The sequence below is a fragment of the Colletotrichum abscissum genome (assembly GCF_030869225.1).
Source record: "Colletotrichum abscissum strain IMI 504890 chromosome Unknown Scaffold_9.1, whole genome shotgun sequence".
Taxonomy (NCBI): domain Eukaryota; kingdom Fungi; phylum Ascomycota; class Sordariomycetes; order Glomerellales; family Glomerellaceae; genus Colletotrichum; species Colletotrichum abscissum.
Genome location: NW_026850536.1, coordinates 599225 through 617196, shown reverse-complemented (window position 1 = coordinate 617196; position 17972 = coordinate 599225). Strand labels below are relative to the sequence as shown.

The 17972-nt window shown below is 53.6% G+C and overlaps 7 protein-coding genes across 7 annotated transcripts; 2 read left to right on the top strand and 5 right to left on the bottom strand.

Annotated features, from left to right (window-relative positions):
- Window positions 1–230: 230 nt before the first annotated feature.
- Window positions 231–2400, top strand: CABS01_04703 (fungal specific transcription factor domain-containing protein; the record flags this gene model as incomplete). The annotated part of the gene is made up of 4 exons (XM_060538073.1): window positions 231–305; window positions 373–497; window positions 550–2001; window positions 2055–2400. 4 exons carry the CDS (start codon window positions 231–233, stop codon window positions 2398–2400), a joined length of 1998 nt encoding a protein of 665 aa, XP_060389735.1.
- A 256-nt stretch (window positions 2401–2656) lies between these two features.
- On the bottom strand, window positions 2657–4888 carry CABS01_04702 (lysophosphoplipase A; the record flags this gene model as incomplete). The annotated part of the gene is made up of 3 exons (XM_060538072.1): window positions 2657–4283; window positions 4362–4684; window positions 4745–4888. The coding sequence occupies 3 exons, from the start codon at window positions 4886–4888 to the stop codon at window positions 2657–2659; spliced, it is 2094 nt and encodes a 697-aa protein (XP_060389734.1).
- A 1992-nt stretch (window positions 4889–6880) lies between these two features.
- CABS01_04701 (histidinol phosphate phosphatase HisJ family protein) lies at window positions 6881–8012 on the bottom strand (the record flags this gene model as incomplete). Its single annotated transcript, XM_060538071.1, has 3 exons — window positions 6881–7105; window positions 7219–7764; window positions 7851–8012. The coding sequence occupies 3 exons, from the start codon at window positions 8010–8012 to the stop codon at window positions 6881–6883; spliced, it is 933 nt and encodes a 310-aa protein (XP_060389733.1).
- An 882-nt stretch (window positions 8013–8894) lies between these two features.
- CABS01_04700 (histone deacetylase) lies at window positions 8895–12517 on the bottom strand (the record flags this gene model as incomplete). Its single annotated transcript, XM_060538070.1, has 3 exons — window positions 8895–10022; window positions 10076–10425; window positions 10501–12517. 3 exons carry the CDS (start codon window positions 12515–12517, stop codon window positions 8895–8897), a joined length of 3495 nt encoding a protein of 1164 aa, XP_060389732.1.
- A 1064-nt stretch (window positions 12518–13581) lies between these two features.
- CABS01_04699 (uncharacterized protein) lies at window positions 13582–13870 on the bottom strand (the record flags this gene model as incomplete). Its single annotated transcript, XM_060538069.1, has 2 exons — window positions 13582–13766; window positions 13822–13870. The coding sequence occupies 2 exons, from the start codon at window positions 13868–13870 to the stop codon at window positions 13582–13584; spliced, it is 234 nt and encodes a 77-aa protein (XP_060389731.1).
- A 776-nt stretch (window positions 13871–14646) lies between these two features.
- On the top strand, window positions 14647–15612 carry CABS01_04698 (uncharacterized protein; the record flags this gene model as incomplete). The annotated part of the gene is made up of 2 exons (XM_060538068.1): window positions 14647–15102; window positions 15184–15612. 2 exons carry the CDS (start codon window positions 14647–14649, stop codon window positions 15610–15612), a joined length of 885 nt encoding a protein of 294 aa, XP_060389730.1.
- A 769-nt stretch (window positions 15613–16381) lies between these two features.
- CABS01_04697 (queuine tRNA-ribosyltransferase) lies at window positions 16382–17750 on the bottom strand (the record flags this gene model as incomplete). The annotated part of the gene is made up of 3 exons (XM_060538067.1): window positions 16382–17297; window positions 17359–17609; window positions 17688–17750. 3 exons carry the CDS (start codon window positions 17748–17750, stop codon window positions 16382–16384), a joined length of 1230 nt encoding a protein of 409 aa, XP_060389729.1.
- Between the last annotated feature and the right edge of the window lie 222 nt (window positions 17751–17972).

Below are 17972 nucleotides of genomic sequence, written 5' to 3'. Positions count from 1 at the left end.
AGCGGGGGATACTAATCATGCCAGAAACATCCGCAGTTGTATCCGCTATCTCTCCCGTCTACTACAAAGGGCGGAAGCTTAATAATATCCGCCCACTTATACATCCCCCGACTACCCACGACAACTCCCGCATGAAGCACAATGTTTGCCCATCTTTCAAGCGGAATCAAACAACAGCTCCTTGCTCTGTTCAAAGTACTTCCGTAGGGTGAAGAGACCACCTAGCAAACATGGCCGATGTCGCTGAGGCCACCAGTACCGTCGAGAGCAATGCGGAGGAAGTCACCAAGAAGCGGATCTATAGTGTAAGCAACTCCGCGTCCGTACCATCCAGTCGGAATCGATATGAACTTACTTAATTACAATCCATAGGCATGTGCCCACTGCAAATCACGCAAGAGACGCTGCGACGGACAAGAACCGGCCTGTGGACTCTGCACTAGATCGGGCGTACCTTGCGTATACACTGAGCGCAGGAAGAGAGGCCCGGGGCGGAAGTCAGTGCCAAGTGCGGGTCACTCCGTCGACAATTGCTGACGTTCTACCCAGGAACAAAGTTGAATCCGAGCCAGGAGGAAAGCGACTGAGTGCGGAGGCGCCCGATGTGGCTGAAATTGGTACTCTCGGTGGCCAGTTGTCTTTGGAGGATCCAAGAGGGCAATCCCAAGGGCTCGTCGATACTACACTTTCTCAGCTTGCCGAACGGCGCATAAAGGTACCAAAAAGTCTGGCGCAAAGAATCCAGGGTCATGCCGTAGAACAACAGCAGCGTGATCCGGCCGATCCTGGACCCAGCCGGCGCGAAAGGATGCCACCCTATGCTCTCCCTTTCCTTCCCAAAGATCTGTTCGGGCGGACTTCCGTGCTAGAAGGACTGCGTAATGCTCGAAATCAGATTGAGGCAACTGTAGACCGGAGGCCTTTCAGCCGAACCACATTTGCACGCTTCCCGCCCCAAGACTACATTTTGGATTTGGAGGTCACCGTCATGGAGGAAGTGCAGCTCTTCTGTCCCGCCATGACGAGAGAGACATTCTTAGGGCATACTGACAAACAGTACGGGGTTCACGCCGACCAAAATGACTGTGATACTTCAGCCAGGCGCGCGATTGCAAATGCCATGTTTGGGGCCGCCATGCGGTGGAGGACCGCGAACGACTCCTTTGAGCGTTTTGGCGGCTTGAGTTGGGGATACTACAAGAACGCATACGCCATCGTCCCTGAACTCCTTCTGCAGGGGACAAACGTGTTGGCCTGCGAGGCCTTGCTGGCTATAGCCACGTTCTCGTTGCAGACGGCCGATGCGCGCACGACGGCTCAGCTGGCTTCTGCGGCGGCCCGAACCGCGCAGATCATCGGGTTGCACAGGAGGGAAACTTATGCCAACCTTGATGCCATCGAGTCGGCGCGACGTAGGCGGGTATTTTGGGCAACACATATACTCAACACGGACATGATGGCAAAGTATGGTCTATCTCACCCCTTTGCTCATGACGATGTCACCGTTGAGCTCCCAGATAAGGATGCGACCGTTTTTGATGGCATCTCGCACTCGCCGTGCCTCCTTAATAGCATGGCACAACTCTCAAGGACCCAAGTCACACTCCATGGAAAGTTCTCTCCACACAATCTCCAGCTGCAGTCAGGTACGGAACATCACATGATGATGATACTGTCCAATTGTGAGCTGGAAGAGTGGAAGTGCTCGCTCCCGCAAGAATCGAGGCCGGACCCCTCTACCCCCTCGACGACGGGAGCGGTGGACATGCACACCGCCCTGTTGCATTTTATCTATTTTAGCACTCTGATTAAGACTAACATCAACCTGGCGCGACTGAAGAATGCGACGAGCGTACAGCCGTCATGCTCGCTGTACTCAGACTGGGTGAATAGGGGCGCCTTTCCCAGCATAGAGCAGTCACACTCCAAGTGTACGTCGGCGGCTCGGGCAATCATTGATCTTCTACGGGTGATGCCACCTCAACCTTATGTGAATATATGGTCAGTTTCAAATATTCTTGATTTTCTATATAGCTCACTAACACTTCTGATAGGGTTCTTCTCGGCTATCCCATCATGGCCAGCTTAATCCTCTTATGGTCAGCACTCGAGGAACCCACAGGATCAGAGGCCCATCTCAATATCAGGGTCTTGGGCCAATTTATCCAATTCCTAGCAGGATTGAAGGAAGAGGGATGTGATCTGAACAACGTGCTGGACGGCTGTTCCAAGATCTACAAAATTGCCAAATACGTCGTCCATACGCAGAGAGTCATGAGAGTGACGGCACCCTTAGAGGAAGAAAATGATGTCAAGGAACAGCTTGAGGTGAGATCATATCGGACGCAGTCCTTTTCCTCTGTTTGGAAGTACGACCTTGATGACTCACGCCACTACTAGGCTCTTCGCTTGAAGCTCTCTGGAGTAACGGACTGGATGCATCTTGCCCAGGGTCTACTGAGCAACATGCCTCTACTACGCACACAAGCAAGAGATATCTTTGCGGATGTACTTGGAATGGAGCAGACACATTCTGACTACGGGCCGTTCGCCCCTGAGCTGCTAATGCCACACAAACACAACGTCTTTTTTAGTTCTTGAAATGACTTATTATCTGTAAGAAAGAATTGTAGAAATGATACCCCATAATTCTAGCCTATAGCAATGCTATCAGAGCAACAAGAGAAGCCACAGTCACGGCAGTCGCCACTCGTGCAAGTTCGGCCGAACTCGATGCACCAGAGGGGCTCGCCGTGGCCGAAGCCGAGGGTGTGGATGAGGCACCACCACCGCCATTGCCTCCGGTCCCGGTGCCGCTGTTCCCGCCACTTCCTCCGCCGCCGGCACCACCCGTGGTCTTCTGACTGCTCCAGTATGTCTGATTCCACTCCGAAAATGACAGGCTCGAATTGAGTCTGAGCTTGGGATCGAGATCGTCCGCCGTGATGGTACGATTGGCAACCTGTCCGTTCCAACAATGGCGGCGGAAGCACTCCTGACACTGCTCCGGCAGGTCGACACCAGCCCTGATCAGACTTCCGCGGATCGTCGCGCAGGCGAGACAGGCGGGCCACGCTGCATCTACCGAACCGTTGCCGTAGGTTGCGAGGTTAAAGGCGTTGTCGACGGTGAGGTCGAACTCGTTGTCCGTGAAGGAGGACTTGAAGAAGGAAAAGTTGCTGTAGCCGGACCACGGCGAGTTAGGCAGGTAGAGCACCAGCGGCGTAGGCGGCGACGTGGCGGCGTCGCAGCCGAAGAAGGTGGGCTGCTTGGTCAGGTTCTGCGTCACCAGCGTCGCGACGTCGGGGATGCGCGGGAAGGGAATGTTGCCCTGGGCCGCCGACTGAGCCGTGTTGACGAGGTTGGTGCCGTTGACCCAATTGTACTGCGCGTCTGAGGAGGCCTCGTAGACGATGACCAGGTCGACCTGGCGCTCGGGGATGATGAGGGGCCGGATGGGGTTCGTCTCCCCGCCGAGGCTACCGTCAACGAGGAGGAGCTCGTCGATCCCTTGCATGGCGGGGTTGTAGTTCTCAAAGGGGTTCGGGTAGGTGGCCCACAGAGACTCGTTGAATGTCTGGTTGAAGGACTCGGCCGTCTGGTTGACGAGGATCACACGCCCGTCGTCTTCGAACTGAGGGGGAGGCACGATGACCGAGGTGTTTGGCGGGCCTGTATTGAGCGCTCGCTTGGCAAATATTGGAGTATCGTACCAGTCGTCGATGAACCACGCGTCAAAAGCGTCGGCTGTAGACCCCTGAATGAAGGTGAACTTGTCGAACCCCTGAACGCACTCACTGCTGTTCTGGGCCGTGCCATTGGACATGGAGGTTCCAAGGTACATTGTCGGCATGAAAGCCTGGATTCTTCCGCCTCGCCAACTTCCGAACTCAAAGGGTGTCACTTCGTAGGAAGTCAGATTGAATCCGTTGGTGTTGTTCCTTCCAGGCCACATGATGCCACCGATTGTGGGTGACTGTCCGGGGATGACCTCAGAGAGAGCTATGATGGGCATTGGGGCTTCGCCTGAAGAGAAGACGGTTCCTGATTGGGCAAGATCAGAGTAGTTGCCATAAGTACGGTTCTCTGGGAGATAGGTTGCCCAGAACTGGCCAAAGGCGTCGGCGACGGAGACAGGAAGTCCTGTCTCTGCCTTTGCGCCAACATTTTCAAAGATATCTGTCAGATAGGTGGTGATGTTGCCGTCCGGACCCAGGGTGTAATCGACAGTGAAGTTGATTTGTTTTCTTAGAGCACTTATGGATATGAAATCGTTGGCAGCTCTGCGTAACATGTAAGCACTCTACATTCGTTGGACAGGGGAAGACGCAGTCAGATAGAGAACAGTCGGCAGAACTTACAGTGTGCTCACGGTCAAGGCACCTCCACCACTTAGACCAGTGATATATGACAGAACCTGCGTCAAACCACCCGTGCGAGCAGCAACGGCAGCCGAGTTGCGGGCATCAAAAGCCTGCCATATCCCAAGACCTCCAACACCCGACTGAGTGCCTCCTCCGGAGACGGAGAGACCAACGACGGGATAGTTGGAGGTATTGAGACGCTGAATGTAGCCTTGGACATCGAATCCAGAAATATTCGCCAATGTGAGGTAAGAGCTGAGCGCGGGGATGACCTTTTCGCCGCGGCTTACCCTCCAAGATGATTCCGAGCGCGAGAGTCCCTTACAGAAGAAAGTCAATAGCTATGCTTAAAGTTCATGGGGGGCAAAACCTCAAGTTACCTCTGAAGCTGACCGCACTGCCAAGCCTGAGGGACAGCTTGTGTAGACGGGCGCAAAGGGGTCGACGTCTTCTTGTCCCTGGGCGGAGGCTAGGCCGGCCAAGAGGAGGACGCCGCCAAGAAATTGGCGATTTATCACGGGCATGGTGTACTTTGCTTCCTAGGCTATCAGGACACAGGTTAGATATGAGGAGACGAAAGCTGCTCAAGCTCTATCGTGAGAAGGTAGGCAAAGCTTGCTTTATCTACCAGCTGTGCCAGTGAGCTACCTGTAGTGTAGTATAGGTACTTGAAGACGCCTCGCCATGGTCCTCTTGTCCCGATGCATCACCCCCGGCTTCATCGACAAGGTACGATCAGGCGGTCCCCGCAAATGGAACAACTTTGTCTCGTAGAAACAACTACTCGTCTCGCTTCTGAATCACTTGTGTTCGGGAGCACCTATTGGGATAAGAGATGCAGACGGGCTTGACGGGCTAAAAGCTTGTTCCTGTTAAAGCACAAGGCTATTTCCTTAGGGCTGACTTACAACCATGTCAGTCCAATGAGGTCATTGAGGCTGGCCGCATCCGGCTCAAGTGATGCATGCCATGTCACGGTCAAAAAATGCAAACGCGCTTCCCGCAAGCCCCCTGTCTTAGTTCTTCTCGGATGAGATCCGGGTCTCTGGGAACGCTAGTAGAAAGGTGGGATTCTAAATCTTGTTGCGCACCTGTGAGTTCTCATTGGTCTTGTCGATGCAAAGGATGAGTCGAAGGATCTTGCATAATTTGACAAAAAGCGCTCGAAGAGGCGCCAGCCGACGTGAAGATACCAAGGCCGACCACTCCTCTCTCGTGTTTGCTCTACAGTCTGGCTTCAAGATCGTGTAGTTTTCTGTTCGGGCAAGCTTTCAGGCAGGAGAAGGAAATGTGCTGGAAAAGTAAGTGACAGACACTTGCACCGAAAGCGGCAATGGCTGAGACTAGTTGGGTGCATCGACAACAGCTAGATGTGATTTCACTATTTTCGGTGTAAGTCGATAAGCCTGCTGGCCGAAAGCCAGGTCTGATTCGCCTGAATTGGATCAAGAGGCTCTTGATAGGCCTACTGGTGATTTGCCTGACCTAGCTTGGTAGCTTCGGATGACAAGCAAAGTCAAGTCCCAAAAGCACAGTGCTGTCTCCTGCGAAGTCTCAGTTATTGTACCTTAGTTTGGACCAAACGTCGAAGTTGCCATATGCAATTATAGACTGAGGCCCCAAGGTCTGCTCAAGTGGGCTTAATACTCGAATCATGCAGAGAGTCTTGACTCACCAATCGTTCCGCAGCGTCTTACCCGAAAGTGTGTTTCTGCATTTCTTGTCCTGCATGAAGGTGGCACACTTGACCTTTGTGAAGTAAACAAGACCCACTTTCATTTTCAGAGACTCCGTTTTCCAACTCTGCAGGCGCCACTTCACCCCGCTTCGATCCATACACCCATTTCCTGGCTGCATCGTCAACTCCGCCTCTCCAGTTCGAGATCCGGAATCAGACATCACGGCCCTCTGGCGCAACGGTAGCGCGTTCGACTCCAGATCGAAAGGTTATCCGTTCAAATCGGGTGGGGGTCACTCTTTTTGCGCCTTCTGTGAAGCTATCGTGAGTTTTGTTTTGGTTGTGGTGGTGTTTTGGTGATGTTGCACAGGAACTCGGTTTTTGGGGTTTTGTGGGAGAAATTAGGGTTTTTGATGGAGACAATGGTCAGGACGCTCTAGTTACAGCACGATCCCTTCTGACAACTTCATACAATTGTTGAAGAAGGATGTTGAGTGTTATGTTATGAGGTGGAACCCAGTTGTGTTCTAGTTCTGGGACTCAATTCTTCATAGTATGAATTATCGCCGGCGCCTCAGTTGACGCGTTTCATATCTTTCTGCATTTAATACACCGGAAGGATGTTGATGAGCAATGGCTCAATGACTTTGAACATCGATCGCAGGGAGACAGTTGGTGCTAAAAATAATTACACCATGACCAACAGAATGGAACCGAATATTCTTGGCCTTTTGCCAGACGTTCATCTATCTCACACCTCTACGTCTACCCTCTACACCAGCTCTTTTCTTTTCTCTTGCTTCTTCTTCGTCTACAACTCTATTGCGCCTCATCTCCTCTAGGTGAAGTTCTCCCGAAACGCCGCCAACCCAACGCCCTTTTCCCGCAACACGGCCTTAGCATCCCCATTGACCCCCTCCACCGGCCCCCGCTCAAACGTGAAGACCTCCTTCACGCCCAGGCTCTCGAGGTACTTCACGTTGCGTTTGTAATTCGTCGCGACCTGTGCGATGCCGTGGCTATCGTCTGAGAATGTGAAGCGGCCGCCCATCGCCAACCATGTCTGTGGTACGGAGTTAGTCGCAAGAGACCAATGGCTACACCACCTAAAATGTCTTTCGAGCTTTGGAGAAAGGACCGAGAACACAGGAGGGGAGAAGGGGGAAAAGAACTTACCTCTGCAATAGGTCGGCACGGATAAGGCTCATCGAGACCCTTCCTCAACGCACTGCTATTACACTCCAACAAGCCCCCATACCCCTTGACGACCTCCAGATTCCTCACAATCTTCTCCCACACCCCCTTCCACTGCCTCACGTCCCTCCCCGGATCCTCGCTCATGAGCCTCACGAGGTCAAAGTGGCCCACCACGCGCGGCTCTAGCGCCGTCAGCATCTCGTGCTGCTGGTCGTAGTACCGCGCGTACATGCTCTCCTCGTCGGCGCCGGCCGACTTCATCGCCTCGACGTACATGTCCCGGCTGTAGTCGATGGGGATGGCGTTGACGTGGTGCAGCGACCCGATGAAGTAGTCCACCGCCGGGTGGGACGCGAGGGACTTGATGAACGGCCCGTAGGCCGGGCGGTACCACTCCCCCTCGAAGCCGATGAGGAGGTCGATCTGCGGGGCGTACTTTTCGCGCAGGCGCTGGGCTTCGGCGAGGTAGGCTTCGTGGCGGGGGGCGAGGATGGAGAGGGCTGTTTGGGGGTCTCCTTCTTCGAGCTGGTGAAGATTTTGGTCAGGATCATTAAGTTTCTCATGAGAGCTATGTTCGGGGCGTGTGTGATGAGACTGAAGTGAGTTCTTACCTCTTCAGGGTAGAGGTCTCCAATCTCTAGACGGGGCATGTGTTCCGTCAGACCCATGGTCTTGTACCCGATGCCGATGGCATGCTGGATGATGGCCTCGAGCTGGTCCTTTGCGTGGCCGGGGCAGAATTGCCCCGAGTGGGAGTGCATCGTGAACGCCATGGTGAGTCGATGAGTTGTGCGTGTGTGTATTCGGTTGGTCTAAGTGAGAGAAAATAAGATGAGATGAGATGAGACGAACTCGAGATGAGTCAGGTCCCCGTTGCTGGCTAAGTTCGCAAAGGGCTGGCTGGTGACGTAGTTTGAGAGACAGTAAGAGAAAATTCCAACTAAGCTGGGCCACGCTTCACAAATTGAGTGAGCGGTGAGATACAGAATCTACAAAATGTCTGAAGATGAGATGCGATATCCCGGCCGAATATGTGTAACAGGACTCGAGTATCTCCGATTACCTCAAGATAAGAACCTGGTCAATCGGCCAACTAAGTCTGGGATGCGTAAACAATGCGCTGTAATGGGTTCCCCACCAAAGAAAAATTTCGGGGCCCGGCGGGTAGCCGCAGCAAATCGCTGACGTTGATCCGTCCACGTTGACGCGCATAATCCCGCTACTTTGTAAATCAAGTCTCTGTATGCCAAGGCTTTTGGCCGCGTCCGCGGACGTCCACGAGGTTACATGGGATCTTGGTTCCATGTCACATTTATAGGCATTTCGGCCAATCATGGCTCTACGTTGACAACGTCTCCAATGGCTTCAATGGCAGCATCGAAGTACATGATCAGTACAAGAAAAGAGAGTTATAGTATTTATAGAGGAATCAGAGGATCAAGAAGAAAGAGAATAACTCGGACGAGAGGGTATCAAGACGGCGAACTCCAAGTACACGGCTCCAAAAGCCGGATTCGCAGAAAACAAAGTTCTATACTTGGAGAAAAGCGTTGGGCAAAGGAGACAAAATAAACAAATGACTTTTCAAAGACTGTGACGGCCCAAATCTGTGTCAGTGCTTCCACCCCAAACCTCTCGGTCTGTGGCACAGCGCACTACTGCCTCTGCGGAGTTTCCGGGATATCCCAAACCGACTTTGCCGGCTCCTCCGGATCGGCCTTAATTGCCGGCTCTTGCTCGACCTCAGACGGGGCGCTCATTCCCGGCGGCGCAAAGGGGATCGCAGATGTGGAGGTGAAGACTGGAAGATCGGCACGCATCATCTTTACCGGAGACTTTTTCATGGGCGACGGTTTGGCTGAAGACAGCTTGGCTGGCGATGGCTTAGACGGCGAGGCTTTGACGGGCGTGTTGGTGTTGGGCGGCATCCACTTCAGGGGTTCTGACGGCGTTACGGACACAGGTGGAGGACCCTCCGGTTGGTAGTTGATGAAAACATCCGATGAGGGTGTTGCTACGGTTGGCGACATCGCGGCGGGTGAGCTGGCGGGGAGCTCTACTGAACGAGGATCAGGGGTGGCGACGAGAGGCATTTGCTCCGTCACTGGAGTTGAGACTTCAGGCCGGCCTTCTGGAACGGCGGACGGTGACGGGGCTTCAAAAACCGGAGGCTGCGTTGGCGGTGTAGCGAAAGCCTCGTCTTGCGGAGGTGTGACGATCGGAGGTGCCACCGGCGAGTAAGCCGTCTGTGCTTCAAACGGGAAATCCGTCTTTGCTTCCTCGGCTGTGGGGGGTGTGGCAGCTTTGGCTTGAGCGGCTTGAGCTGCTTGTGCTGCCTTGGCACGCTCTTCTTTCTGTGTTTTTGTGATTAAGTTGATCTTGACCTTCTTCATACCGGCAGTCAACTTGTCCATATCGTCCTCCGATGCAGCAGCTGGGCTCGGCTTTCCTTGAGGCGGCTGAGATGGTCCAGCCTGCTGAGGAGGAGAGGGTTTCGCCATTGCGGCAGGCTTCTTCACAATCCTGGTGGTTTTGGGGGCTTCCTTCTTGACTGCTGGAGCTCTTGTCTTCTTAACATTCAAAGACGTAGCACTCTGAGTTCTGACACTCATCGCAGTGTCTGGTCGCACACTCATAGAAGTGTCGGGACGCTGAGCTGAAACTCCGTTGCTCTCGAACTCTGTGTTAGGAGCATTCGAAGCCACAGTAGACACACCACTAAGGCGTCGACCAGGTCGCTTGGCTGCTCCATTTGTGTCAGAGGGTATGCCTCGGGCCGTTGCCTAGTGTCGTCGTCAGTTTGAGTCTATTTGCGATACTACGAGGAGTGACAAACCTTCTCAGATGACAGCGCAGCAGGGCCCGCGACCGTTCTTCGCCGATTCTTGGACTGCTTGTCATCATCTTCGTCTGCATCAACGTATAAGCCAGGCTTCGCTGGCTTCCGCTCTCTCAGAGACATTCGCGAGGTAGGCCTGCTTGCTGGCTTAGGAGCGGGCGCGGGAGCAGGTGCCGGCGGCACAAGATCAGGGTTCAGAATTGACTGCCGGTCTCTCCGAGCCCTTGTAGCCTCCGCATTTAGGTCTTCAGGTTTGCAGCTATCGACTTGGCGATCCGACGGAATGAGTAGCCTGCTCAGCTCATGGGCTGCTATGGTCCATGGCACATCGGGGGGAGGTGGTGTTGCTGGTCGCGAATATGGCATTCCATTCGACAAGCCGGACGCCATTCGTCTCATCCTTGCCGGATCTATGGACTTACCAATCGACGCCTGTGTGGGAGTTGAGTATGTCGGCGGAGTTGAGTGCCGTATCATCTTGGGACTGGCTGGTCTGTTGCCCATCGCAACTTCTAGCTCGTCGAGTTCGGAGCTCGACCACCATGACGGTTTGTAAGGATGTAGAGATGGTTCGCCAGTAATGGCTGCAGCGATCTGCCCTGCCATTTCGTCGCCGAGTGAAGAGCGACCCCGAGTGGGCTCTTTCGGGGTCTGATTTCCTGAGAGTCCGCTCAGATGGCTGAAAATACCAGAGTAAAGAGCTCTGTCGCTGTAGCCGCCCTCGAGCACGCTGATTACGCGCCCGTCAACTCCCAATCCTTCCTCTGCGGCAAGCTTCACAACATCTTGAGCAATACGAGCGTAAAACTCGGTAGGAACGTTCACATTATGACGTTGCATACCCTTGGTCTCCCACTCACTGGCATCGAATCCGGCCGAGAAGAAGATTGCCGCCTTGGGAGGCAGATTCAAAGCGCGAAGGCGAGCCGCTTGGTTTTTCAGATACTTGCGCGTCTTCTCCAGGATTACTGAGTACCTGGTCTCGTATAGCTCCCAGAACTCCTTCTCTGAACCATATGATTCCAGGTGGACGTTGTAGATGTTTTGGCCGTGGGCATTGTCAATACACAGACTGGCATTCTTGACCTTCTCCTCATCACCCCACTCACAGGGGTACGAGTTGATGTCGTGAAGACTAAAGTAGCCGATGGACGCCTTTTTCCACGCTGCCGTGTTCTTGGCCGCATTCACTCCCCGTGAGTTATGCGCCCAAGTGATGGCTTGGGAGCCATCTCCGTGGTGAAGATCGAAATCGATGATAGCCGCATGGGTAAGGCCATGGTTCAGAATGCCATGCATAATACCGACATGGACGTTATTAACCCAGCAAAATCCTGACGGGAAAGAAGCTGAGCAATGATGTCCCGGTGGGCGTACAGCGACAAAGGCTCGTCGAGGACCTGATGTGAAAACGCGGTCTACGGCCTCGCAAACGGCACCCAGCGCGCCCTCAAAAGCCTCCAGCGATTCGGAGCAAAGATAGAGGTCACCCTCGTGAAATTTCGCAGGCGGTCCGTCTGAACCTCTGTTTAATTCTGGCCTCTGAAGCTCCTTCCCACCAGTCGCCAACTTTATCTCTGCTCCTTCGCACATCATCTTGAGCTCCTCCATCCACTTGGTGCCGTGGACGTTGGTGACAGCTGCCGATGTCAGGGGCAGTCTCCGTTCGGTCTTGTAGATGCGAAACGGAATCGTCGGGATGGTAGAGGGATCCAGACTTGGATGGAGCGCATATGCGCCATCGCAGTGCCGTTCCCCGAGCCGCACGTAGGCCATGGCAACCCCCAACACGCCGGCCTTGATTCTCTCAGGCCGCTCAACGATGGTGCTGAGAGCGCCCTTGGACGTCTTGGGTCGAGAGAAACGGTGGCCGTAGCAGGCATCGTGGAGAATGACGAGGGTTTCCGTTGCTCGAGTCGAAGTTGGCGAGTGGTGAACCTCCAATTCGGTCTTGAAGTAATCGCGGGCGACCGTATTCGCTGTGGGCGCAGGCTTGATATACTCAGGGGGGCTCGGGCGCAAAGGGGATTTGGCGACAGGAGAAGAGGCATGCACCATGCTAGTTCGCCTCGAAGGCGCTCGGCTAGGGGTTCGGCTCGAAGAGCCACTCACAGAGTGCAAGGAACTGGTGGAGGTCTTGCGCTGAAGTGTTGGCGTTGAAGATCGCTGCAGCGTCGGCGTCGAAGATCGGGAGCGGGAGAGCTCTCTCGCAAAGGAGGGACTTCGAGACGGGGCTCGCGGACTCGGTGCCGGAGATGTTCGATTTACGGCCGGTCTCATGGGAGACAGAGCGCTCGAAGCCCGGGGTGAGTTGCTGGCGGATGATGTCGAAAGGGAGAGCTGCTTGAGCGAATGCGCGAGCTCCTTGTCCCCATCATGAGAGGATGTATTCAGCAGTGATGGGCGCCGCGATGGCGCTCTTTCGAATGGAGAGGCCATGGCAGAGGCGCAAGACCCATGAAATCTTGCGTGGTATCTCGGATGAGAGAAAAGGTTGGGGAAAACAATAAAGTGAGAAACCGGTAGCGAAAGAAAATGTCCCGAAAGTGAAGTTTTGGATAAGTGCGGTGTGTAGCTGCTTCTGACAACTTGCAGCTGGCTGCAGGGGAGGTGGTGGGTAGGGGACTTTACGTATTAGTTGACCGCCCGCCAGCACATCGTCACAGTTGTCACTTGTCCGTCGCGTCTGTTCTGTGTACACAACACGCGTCATAAGGTGCATAATTGCGATCACGTGGGGATCAACAAATAGGGGATGCGCGGGGCATTTCGCCTGATCCCGCTTGGGCTGAGAGAAGCGCAGGCGCTACCGATTCAAGTGGGGTTCAGACAATACCATGTGGGGGCACGATCGTCACTCCCTCGTGCAATGCAACGTCCGCAGTCAAACGTCCACTTACATCTAACCAACGCCTTTTTCTCCAGGAGCTTAATATTCTTCAACGGGCTTCCAAATGCATCAACACAATTCGACATACCCGATGCTTTTCTGAGCACCTTTATTATAATAAAATACACGACCATCTGCCGAGAAGACCCGAAAATCAGTCATGTCATCACTACAGAGAGGTAGATGGTATCGGTTTTGACCAGAACATGGCATTAGAAGGGGCCAAAAGATAAGCCACCCAAAGGAAAGGTTGTATCAGTCATTTCAAGCCTACCTTAGGACTGGTTATATAAATACCAAAAAGTCATTCAGACTGACAAAAGAGTTCACCCCCCCGGTACTGAACTGGGGGCTACATCTCTTGGTGCTCATGCTGGGATTCGAACTGGGTACTCGTATGCGCTTAGCCTGTCGTCGAGTAGGCTGGTTGGCGATTTGATCGTTGACCATTAACCACTCCACCACCCAGCCAGTTTGACCTGACCCGTCGACCTAGACGGGCGCCTGCTGGCTGGTGACAGGAATGGGTTTGAGGGGGTGTATCAAGGCTTCTCATGGCACGTGTGGAAGGTACGCCTGCCTCTTTCGATGAGAAGGAAGGAGCAGAACGCCACTACCGCCTCCTTTCTGCCAGGCGAGGTACCTGGGTAGAATACGGAGGTGGTGCGCCTCGTTCCATGACCACAGCCAAGGTAAGGTGGGTACCACCTTCCGTAACCATAGATTGATCAGCGGAAACAGGCGTCCACCAACCTGGAGGGTCTTTCTGCGCGTCTGGGACGTATGGAGGGGTCATTTGTGAGCAGGCACCATAACGGCGACAAATAATATACCTTATTGACAGGTTGTTGAGTCTTGAGATCTGTAACACCCAACCCTGACACCGTCGGACGGAGGTTCATCAACGATTGAATTGCCCGTTTCTACGGAGTACATTATCGGAGCCACATATGAGGATCCAGTTGGTCGGAACCGAGATGACAGGGCAAGGGACGCTAAAACATCTGTTTGGTGTGATTGTCAGTATTCCTGGCGTATCCCCTCTATGCAAACTCAATTATTGTGCTAATGTTTGCTCATTTCAATCCACTCTGTAGATTCTGCCTCGCTTGCCCCTTTATCAGATGAACGACTCAGAGGCGTTTCTTCGTGTCTGATTATATATTCAGTCACCTGCTCGCAGCCCTTGACGTTGATATTTCTGCCACCTCTTAGGCTTCTTCCGCGTTGACCGCCACGTACCATGCTACCTGCTACCTGCTTCAGCCACCGAGCCGCAAAATGTTGTGGCTGCAGCAGTTGGTGGCCACAGGAAGAGGAGAAAGGAGACAGCTCGGTCAGGCCACAAATGCTTGTTTCCCACCCTTTTCAATGCAGCTGCCACAAATTCTGGACGCCGAGTGATTCACTCCTATAGCATATTAAGGTTTAAGGCCACCTGGGAAGGGTGTCTCCGTTGGGTGAATGAGGTTTCTATAATAGAGGGAAACCGCATGACTGAATGAGCCCGCCTTTCGAATCATTTACGAAAAGCACTATATATTGGTATCAGATTTCTTTCCTTCAATACGATAGCCCCTCCATACAGAGATAAAGACGACTACCAAGAGACGAAACCTTCTCAAGACGTGAGAGACTTCGGACCCGAAATACAATGAAAGAACATACAACACACAGAATGTCTCAATCAATACAGGACATACCGGTCGGGGAAATCCTCCCACTCGACCATGTGCTTCAGCTCGCAGACCGCTCCAAGTTGCTAGCGGCAAGGGTCCAAGAGTTTAAGAGAAACGACGGTCTCAGGACGCCAGAGGAACTCAGGGTTTTGACCTCCACTGTGGACGAAGTAGAGCAGATTTTGCGGCCCTATACCATGGCTGTGTTAGACTGCATGCTCGGGGATATTTATGAGAACATCCTTCGGGAGCAAGACGGCACAAGGACGGGCTTTGATGAAGCGATGACGCGAATCACCCGCGCACTTCGACCGGCCCCCCTGGAGATGGATTCTGAACCCAACGACAGCATGCATACCTTAAGTCTCGAGGAGACTCTCGAGATTGTAGGGAGATTCCGGCGCCTCATCCTTGGCTTTGAGGACCTTGACAGGCTGACCCACCAGCCCGTACATGTACGTACTTCACCACATTCTTGGTTTCAACCCCCTTTTACTCGTAATTAGTGAAGTGATGCTGATTTACCTTCGCACTAGGATACACTGGCTTTCAGTGAGCGGCAGGTCGAGGCCTGTGTAGAAGCTGGCCGCCTGAAGGTGCTCATGGGCTGCGTCTTTGACGCCATCGTCTCGTATACCCGCGAGCGACTGCCACCTAGGATATCTACTCACACCGTGGTAGTGACGGTGGTTCGATGCGACGGTCTTCGGCGACACGAAGGCGAGGGCCCACCTCTTCTGCGAAGACAAGATGCCACTGTTGGCCAGGAGAGATTCGCACCACCCAGTCTACCGAGACAAGATGCCACTCTCGGCCAAGGAAGCTTCGAACCGCCCAGTCTGCTCAGACAAGATGCCACCGTTAGTCAAGGCACCGTAGCGTCTTCTAGGCATTCGTCCCAGAATACACCTCGTCTGCGAAGAAGAGATACCACTATTAGCCAACGGACGGAGAGCTCAACGTAAGCTAAAGAGGTTTACTCAAGCGGAAAGGGTGCCAGTCTGCTCGACAAGATGACACTCTTAAGGAGGATCTCGAATGGAGCCAGAGCTCACTCCGTTTGCTCGGACACAATGGGGAAGTTCATGGCAAACTCGCCAAGTAGATTGAAGTCCTCACAGAGCAAGATGTGGAGTACCTACACCGACCGAACACCACCTAGATTTTCAAAGTCGCAGACGGTCTGAGCCGAATCCACGACAGACTCCAAGACACCCCCCCCCCCCCCCCCCGGATGAACATTAAGGACCGACTGGCCTTCGAAGCCGAAGTTCGCAACCGAATGATTGTGGGAACCGCGAAACAGGACAACCTTGGGTTAGGGTCGAAAATCACTTGGGGCAACGATACGGCAGCCGCTAGGAGGAAAGAGTCTTGGCGTCCAGATATAGGAGCAGAAGAGGATGGTCAATGCCGCACAAGAAGCTCTGGGCAGAGGGAAAGTCCAGCCAGTAAGCTCGACCGGACATTTGGCAAAGTAGCTGCAGGTTGAACTTATAGTCAACGCCAAAGAATCATTATCAGCGATGGGCGTTTTCAACTGCATGGTTTCGGACACGCCGTCTTGCCTTATTGACTTTTAATGTGAGGGGCCCAACCAAGGGAAGACTTACAGCTCAATAGCATGGGCAGGCACTGGTCTCGGGGGCTTAGTCGGTATCAGTGATCAATAAACAATTTCACCAGTGTCTCAATCATCTTCAACGTGAAATAGTCTTGACGACAGCCGTGAGTTTACTCGTTTATTAAATCGACTCCTACTCTCTTCAGAGACTCAACAGCCCACTCTGGATACTTTGACTTGTCATAGTCGTAAAGATCGCCGAAGAACTGCCTAATAAGGGCAGGGTACCTGTCTTCGATAACAGCTTGCCGGATATCTTTCATGAGGTTCAGCTGATACCAGACGTTGTGTATGCTCAGCAGGTGAGCAGCGACCGTTTCCTTGCCCGCATTATGGTTGATGAAGGCCCTAGTCACACCTAGACCACCCTCGCCCTTCCGGCAACAGATACAGCCACATCCTTCCTCAATAGGGCCGTAGTCGTTCTCATATCGCCAGTTGCGAATGTTCAGTACGCCGTGCTTCGTGATTGCGTTGCCAAACCGGGCTGTCCGCGTCGGCCAGACACAGTCGAACATATCCGCTCCCAGGGCGACGCTCACAACCAAATCCTCGGGGTATCCGATACCCATGACATATCGAGGCTTGAGATCCGGCAGCAGCTCGGTACACGTCTCGACAACACGGCAGTAATCCGTCTTGGCCTCGCCACCACTCAGACCACCAATGGCGATGCCTGGGGTATCGCGCGCCAACATCTCCCGTGTGCACTCCCGTCGCATTTCGAGATCGAGACCGCCCTGGATGATGCAGAAGAGGTTCTGGGTCTTGGGGTTCTTGTGCGCTGCGATGCACCGATCCAACCATCTTACACTTCGCTCCATGGCCTCGCGCATACGGGCTGCGTCGGGTGATGTCGTGACAAGTACGTCGTCGAGCTGCATCATGATGTCGCTTCCAATCGAATTTTGCAGAGACATGGAGTGCTCTGGAGTCAAAAGCATGGGCGAACCATCGTGGGGGCTGAGGAAGCGCACACCCTCCTCGGTGATTTTCGCCAACTTGAGGAGACTGACCATTTGGAAGCTATAGACTTAGTCAGTAACTGGTGAAGACCTTCGCAATCCAGTCAAGAAGGTATATGTACCCTCCACTATCCGTCAAAAGATTGTGTTTCCATCCTTGGAGCTTGTGCGCGCCGCCGATCTTGTCCAGTACGTCTTGGCCGGGCTTCAGGCCGAGATGATAAGTGTTGTTCAGGCACAGGCGGCAGCCCGTCTCTTCAAGCTGCTCGGGAGTCAAGCCTTTGAGCGAAGCTTGTGTCGCGACAGGCATGAATATCGGAAGCTGGACCTGGCCGTGAGGAAGCGTCAGGATGGATGCGCGGGCTCTCGTTGTCTAGCCTAAACCGTTAACATGCGAACTAGGAATCACATGAAGATTGTGAGTCAAAGTACGGAGGCGGGGGATGCTTACTGAACAGCGAGCGACGAGCTCGAAGGTGAGAGCGGGCGAGGACCCGACATTGGTTGACGCCATCCTTTTCGCTATCCACATGAGCGATCGCGCAGTCCACAGGCTGCTGGCTGCGATGTGGCAGGAAGGAGGAAAGGGCTGAGTGCGGGTTGGCAAAATGCAATTCTCCAAATTCGAACCGCTAGACGATGCGCTTTCCCATCGGCGTTGGTGGGGCCGTTGAGTGTCCTTCCTGCCGAATGTCCCTCTAGATTTCAAACCCCATCCTATGTACCTGACCTTAAG